Here is a 6535-nt window from a genome sequence, read left to right on the forward strand (position 1 = left end):
CTGCATCCCAGAGAGAGAGGAACAGCCTCGCGTCGCCCATCTCAGGTAACGCGTCCCCTGCAAGTGCACGGCTTGCAATGCTTTGCGACAGGTACTAATTAATGTCGGCAGTGCCCCGGTTCGGGTTCGGGTTCATTGTATCTATTTTTAGTCTACTGCTGTTAATATTTCAGAATAGTCGGGTATTTTATATTTACTTTATACTCTGTACAGCACTAAGTAAGTGTCAGAAACAAACTTCTTACCAAAAGCAAGCTGCTTTTGCTGATTAAATAGTGCTTTTGTATTGTGATTCAGATGATTGCTAAAAAAAACCTTCATCCCAGTCCCACAAATGAATATACGTAGTCTCAGAGATGACGTGAGTTTGAACTAAGCAATAGGTTAGGGTTTTTTTTAATTATCATTACAAATTTTACTGCAATAGGACGAGAGTGGCACTTTAGGTAAGTTCTGTCAGTTTCCTGAATATATCAATATACGAAATTATCCTGTGTTATCTCTGCATGGGTCTGTTGCTTAGAAAACTTTTGAATCTGTTTTCTAATTTCAGCCGGATTTAAAAGATGGAAATGTCTGTCTGAAGACTAATAGATGGGGAGGGGAGGAAATCTGCACTTTGCTTCAAGAAAAGGAGGTGTAGATTACTCCTTCATTGTTCTTTCTAGAAGTAGGTGGCTGGGCAGTTGGTATATGCAGAATTCTTCACTAACTTTTACATGAACAAGAAAGAGGAGGAAGATTGTCTGATGTAGGAAGCAAAAGAACTTTGGATATTGTCATGGATGGAGGAACTTAATTCAGAGGACAAAAGTTAGCTCGGTTTCTTACAGTTTTGCAACTTCAGCTTCTGACATCACAGCTTACTATTTTTTTTAAAATGTCGCTTCTGTAGCAGGCTAGTGAATTTTATTTGTTTGGACTTGTTTTAAACAAACAGTTCCCAACTGTCCCTTTGTATTGATTTCTCTATAAACCATAGTTTGAAGATCTTGAGGTACATCCTGGTTCATGCACTGTGTTCCCTCCAGACCTGCTTCTTTAAAGCAGCTTTTTCCCACATTTGAAAATTGCATTTAATACTCCTCTGTAACAGATCTGTTTTATAGGGTAAAAATGAACGTAGGAGTTGCCCACAGCGAGGTAAATCCAAACACTCGGGTGATGAACAGCCGTGGAATGTGGCTGACATACGCGCTTGGAGTTGGCATGCTGCACATTGTCCTGCTCAGCATTCCCTTCTTTAGTGTCCCTGTCGCCTGGACTTTAACAAATGTCATTCACAACCTGGTGAGTACCCTCTCTTGGAACAGGATTTCAAAAGTTGTTGTTCCTATGTATTTATTTTCAGTAGCAAGGGAAGAGGAAAATAGCCAGTCTGTATGAACAATGAGATCCTGCTATCCAAATCACCACCTATCCTTGGCCTATCCACAAATGATTGGCTGCTTTGGGGAGGAGGAGTGATACATGACCATTTTCGGTTTAAGCATGAAAGACCTGAAATATTCTTTGTGTAGTTATGTATTCTTTTAAATGGCATTTAATTAGGCTGGAAGGTTGCAGACATAAAATCATCATGCCAACCAACTTTTACAGTGTTCTGTATATTATTAGAGAGCTGTGCTGAATCCATAAATTATCACATTTTTAATTCTTGGACACTATCTACTAATTTTTCCACATAAATCTGTTAGCATCCCGAAATGTTTAATTTTAGCACCTTACTTTAAGAGAAGTATTTGTATTCTATTTCTTATAGCTTAGATTTCTGGCCAAGCTACATAACTCAGAATGAGTTCAGCATACAGTGTTGTCACTATACACGATGTTAGAAAAATCATGCTTGAAAGCAGTGGGATAAACTGGACAACTTTGACCCCAGCCCTGAAACCAGTTGTTATTCAGAGAGTTGTGATTTGCATGATGATTTTTGTATGCAAAAGATTTGGTAAGCTGCTTTCTGCTCCTCTCCCCAGGATGCTATCATTTTCTTGTAATCACCTAAAGTAATGCTATCTATATTGGTCCTACCATGCTTAGAGAAAAGAGGGCCATAACCCAGAAATTTTCATCAGACCTGAGGTTTGCTAACTCAGCTTTCTAACACTACCAGCAAAGAAGACTTGACAAAAAGATAGCTCCTTCCTTATTTAGGATAGTTCACTGAGGATGGACAATATCCTCTTGAATGTAAATTTTTATTTAAGCTTTTTGGTTTTAAGGATAGGTTTAAAACTATTGGTGGAATTTGAACTGTGATTAGAGCATTATGTGTGTTATCTTTGACAACATCAGACATGTCTGACTTCAGAAGATGTTGGCAGAGACAAGTATTACTAAATATTTCCCACATGCCTTACTGAACTCATTGCAAGTAGCTGTAATGACAACAGGGATGAGAGCATGCACTGGCAAGTAGTTTTGTAGTGGAACACTGGAAGATGAGTATAAATTGCACTTTTGGATGTTTCAGAATTTAAATGGCACTTCTTTTGGAAACAAATCCTTGAATGGTTTGACTGAAAAAAAAAAAACCATCTTGGATTTCCACTAATGGAAAACTCTTAGCTAACCTTGAAAGCATTTTTGGTGGTTCTTTCTGCAAGTACCACTGTGAAATAAAATGTGTAGTAAGCATTTGGAACAGTCATAAAAGTGTCTTTATGGTTATTAAAACTGACACACTGCAAACATCATGAATCAAAAAACGAATTTAAAAAAAAAACAGTAGTCCTAGGTTCACAGGGCTCTGGTCTGGAGGCTGTTCCAAAAAAAGGTGGAAGGAGACATGAAGTGATTTGCTGAGATGTTGCCTCCATTATAAGACTTTGGAAGAAATGTGATTTTTTTTTTTTTTTTATATAAAGCTTTCTATAAAATTTTTTCTAGTATATAAGAAAGGGAAGAAAATCTTTGATATTTTCTGATAGAGACTCTTACTTGGAGTTGGTGTGCACTCTTTGATAGAAAACAAGTGTTTTTTAAAACTGGAAGAGGGTGTAGTCCCCTATTTGAAACCAAGAGGCCCAAATTGGTCTTTCAGAACAAACCAGACATGGCATGTTCCCATCAAACAGGAACAGTCACAGAGAAAGTCCAGTGTGGTTAAGGAGAAGCAGCAAAGAGGTGGACAGATGGTATTCAGCAGAAGGCTTAGTCAGCTTCTAAGGATTTGAAGCTGACAGGGGGCTGAGAAAGATTTCAGGAACTCGTGTGATATTGTCAGTATTTGTAGTTAGATTTTTGCTTTGTGCACACTCTACTTATCACTCAGTTCACACTGTGCTACAAAAATGGAGATACAAATCAGCAGCCCCACACTTGTTAGCGTGCTTGTTGAAATTCTGTTGAATTAATGGTATTTTTGCCAGTTAATGTAGAAGGCAAGGGAGTGGATTGGATGTCACACAGACTTTGGCTTTAATTCTGACTCTGCCAATGACTGCACAATCTCGGATAAATCACTTCTTGTCTCTTCCTTCCTTTTCAATAATTTGTCATTACAGGCTAGCAGCTCTTCTGGGTGAGAATTCACTCACTCTATTTTTTTTTTTTTTTTTTAATTTTATAATGCACTGAACAATGTAGCAATTATTTAAAAATACTACTAAAAGTGCCTCTGTATTCACTTTTTATTTTCCCCAGGGAATGTATGTGTTTTTGCATGCAGTAAAGGGAACTCCTTTTGAAACACCTGATCAGGGCAAAGCTAGGCTACTAACACACTGGGAACAACTGGATTATGGAGTACAATTCACATCTTCAAGGAAGTTCTTCACAATCTCTCCTATAATTCTGTGAGTTCAAAACTGTGTTGTAGATGAATTGACACATAAAGCCATTTCAAAAGCTGCAACGTAATGGGTTGCAATTTACTCTAAAAGCATTTCCTGTATATTTTTTCTTGTTTGTTTGTTTGTTTCTACATCGCAGATGTAGGGAGTATTTATTTACAGGCTGTGTAATCAACAATCTTTCTTCTGCTGCTTTTGACACTCCACATACTGAAGTCAAAGTTTGTAAACAGTTATTAATGGGGCAGGTTTTAAAGACTAGAGATGCTGTGAGGAAAACTTACTGTTAAGTCTTGAAGTTCTTTAAGAGATTGTGAAGTCATAAATATTGAAAATCTAAACTAATTGCTTTTGTGACAGCGTTTATTAACCATTTTGTGAGCTATGAGTGTATCAGTCCTCAGTGAATGGGGTCTGTTGTCCGTTTTGCTTTGTACATATTGTCTTCTATTTACACTAACTATGTAAATGCCTTAGAAATTCTACACACCTGTCTCTGTTGACAAAAGTGTGGTTGTGTAACTAAGAAAAATCAGATACATATTTAATATCCAATTTTAAAAGTCTTTCTGTTTGTCCCTGAAGAAAATTTACATGTTCACTTACATGGCAGAGTGAGAGGGGAGGGAAGATCTTGCATCATGTTTAGAAAGTTGGCTCATACATGACAGAAACTGAAAAAATATATATAACTCCTCAAAATAAGGTGGTGAGAAGGGCTGGAAGAAAATAGTAGACTAAGAGTTACATTTTAGCACCTTGAGAGGTATGGAAGAAGAGACTTAGACCATAATTTTGCTGTAGCTATTCTAGAACCTCTGGTGAGATATTTAATACAGGAATAGATGTCGTTAACCAGTAAAATCTTATTGATCACTAAAGCACTTCTTTCAACTATGCTTTGTGTGTGTTTTAGAGAAGGCTGCCATCCACTAAGCTTGCTCCCTTTTTTCCTGCAGGTACTTCCTGACGAGTTTCTATACAAAGTATGATCCAGCACATTTTATCCTCAACACAGCCTCTCTCCTGACCGTGCTTATCCCCAAGCTGCCACAGTTGCATGGGGTTCGAATCTTTGGCATCAATAAATATTAAGCAGAAGGTTCAACACTAGCCGTCCCTGACATGGCTACTGCTGCTCCCCAGGTGAAGGAAGCGAGTAGTCTGCTGTGCTGAGTATCTCATCATAGTCAGGGAGAGATGCTTTTACATCTGAGATACAATTCCTGCTTCCTGCAGCATTGTCTGGGATGAAAAATGGCTTTATAAGATGCCTTCAAATACTTCAAAGTGGATTGGAAACCTGTAGCAGAAAGATTTCCATGAAGAACTGGGCAGGCCCAGCTCTAAAGCCTAATCCCCACTAAGACTGTACATGTGGCTGATGCAAGTGGCTTGTAAGTAACAGCTGAAATGGACAGCAGAGTTTCACAAATACCCCTCATCCATAATGCAGGTGGTAACCTTACGTATAAATCCAGAATCCTCGATGCCAAGGACTGGTGAGGCCGCATTCTTATATTAAGTGAAATTAGGTAGTTTCTGCTGTATGGATTGTAGGTGGTTGTGCTTGTTATTGCATCGTAAAAGTTTGTCCCACAGTAAGTACTGTGACAGTGAGCATAAATTGATGGTATAATTCCTGCCTTCTCTGTTCTTGTGATTTTTTAAATTTTTTTTTTTTTTTTTTTTTTTTTTTGTCACAGTGACTGAAGAAAGTCCTTAACTGCCAGCTCAGGGGTTTTCCACATCCACTCGATGGCTCAGTTTATGTATACTTTTACAAGTTGCCACTGTTGTGTTTATTTCATTTTGCTTACCAGGATATTGACTTTCCTATGTGTAAATGGGACATCCTGAAAAATTGGAATTTCTTTTTAGGTGTGGATTTTTGACTGTTTTCTCTGATATTGACTGATGGATTATTTCTCAGTAGCTGAGAGGCCTGTGAGGTGGTGGAGAAAGGGGTTACTGCTATGGTAGGAGAAGCTGCTCTGTTACAGAACAAGTGTCAGAACACGTAAGGGAAACTGTGTAGGTTGTAAGCTAGAATAGAAGCTGAACTAGAAGTAGGTGAATAGGCAAATCACATGGACTAACTATGCTTTTGCAGAAAAAGGTATAGATAACTTGCATGTCTTGGAAATGTGGAGGAACGCTGTGTTTTAGGGGTACTGTGTAGTACGGGGTAATCTTGTATATAATCAGCTCTGGAATTAGCGTGAAGGAGGTACATCTACAGTTCTGAGCGCTTATTTCCCTGTTGTGCAAAAAGGATGAATTCTGAAGTCTGCCGTGTGTCTGCCAGCCAAAACCGGCTCAGATTTAACAGAAGACTCCATTTAAGACTTGATTTACATTTTGGTTGCAGTGGCAGCCAGTGAGCTGGAAAAAAATAAAAATAAATAAAAAAAGACAAGCCCACAGTTGTGTACTTATTTTCTTGCTACAGTATTTTCTGGCTATTTACTTAAGCGATAAAGATGCTGTTAAAGCAATGAGTTATAAATTTTCTTTAGCAATTGAAAGTAATTAGTACTTTGTGTTGTTTGCACAGAACGTGGTAAGTGGCTGATTTTTAAATAATGGCCATCACAAGTCTGTGCTACCTTTGACTGTCGCTGCCGAGGGGCAGGGACTGCACGACATGGCCCGAATTTAGTGTCCGCAGGTCGCGGGGCCGGGTGCCTCGAGGCGGCTGGACAAAGCCCTTGGGTTGCAGAGGACTGGGGAGCGCT

General features: G+C 38.7%; 1 protein-coding gene across 2 annotated transcripts; it reads left to right on the forward strand.

Annotated features, from left to right (window-relative positions):
* Positions 1–6: 6 nt before the first annotated feature.
* On the forward strand, positions 7–6223 carry ORMDL1 (ORMDL sphingolipid biosynthesis regulator 1). Of its 2 annotated transcripts, none has more exons than XM_008630203.2 (4): positions 7–45; positions 1110–1290; positions 3649–3800; positions 4757–6223. In XM_008630203.2, exons 2-4 carry the CDS (start codon positions 1117–1119, stop codon positions 4890–4892), a joined length of 462 nt encoding a protein of 153 aa, XP_008628425.1. In that variant the 5' UTR covers positions 7–45; positions 1110–1116; the 3' UTR covers positions 4893–6223. The 2 variants fall into 2 exon arrangements, with proteins under 2 accessions (XP_008628425.1, XP_017584409.1); XM_017728920.1 differs by lacking the exon at positions 7–45 and adding an exon at positions 70–91.
* The last annotated feature ends 312 nt before the right edge of the window (positions 6224–6535 follow it).

The sequence above is a fragment of the Corvus brachyrhynchos genome, unplaced genomic scaffold, assembly GCF_000691975.1.
Source record: "Corvus brachyrhynchos isolate BGI_N302 unplaced genomic scaffold, ASM69197v1 scaffold370, whole genome shotgun sequence".
NCBI lineage: Eukaryota > Metazoa > Chordata > Aves > Passeriformes > Corvidae > Corvus > Corvus brachyrhynchos.

Coding starts and splice junctions, on each gene's coding strand:
- ORMDL1 (XM_017728920.1), top strand. Junction 1,291..3,648: donor CAAATGTCATTCACAACCTG/GTGAGTACCCTC, acceptor TATTTTCCCCAG/GGAATGTATGTGTTTTTGCA. Junction 3,801..4,756: donor ACAATCTCTCCTATAATTCT/GTGAGTTCAAAA, acceptor TTTTTCCTGCAG/GTACTTCCTGACGAGTTTCT.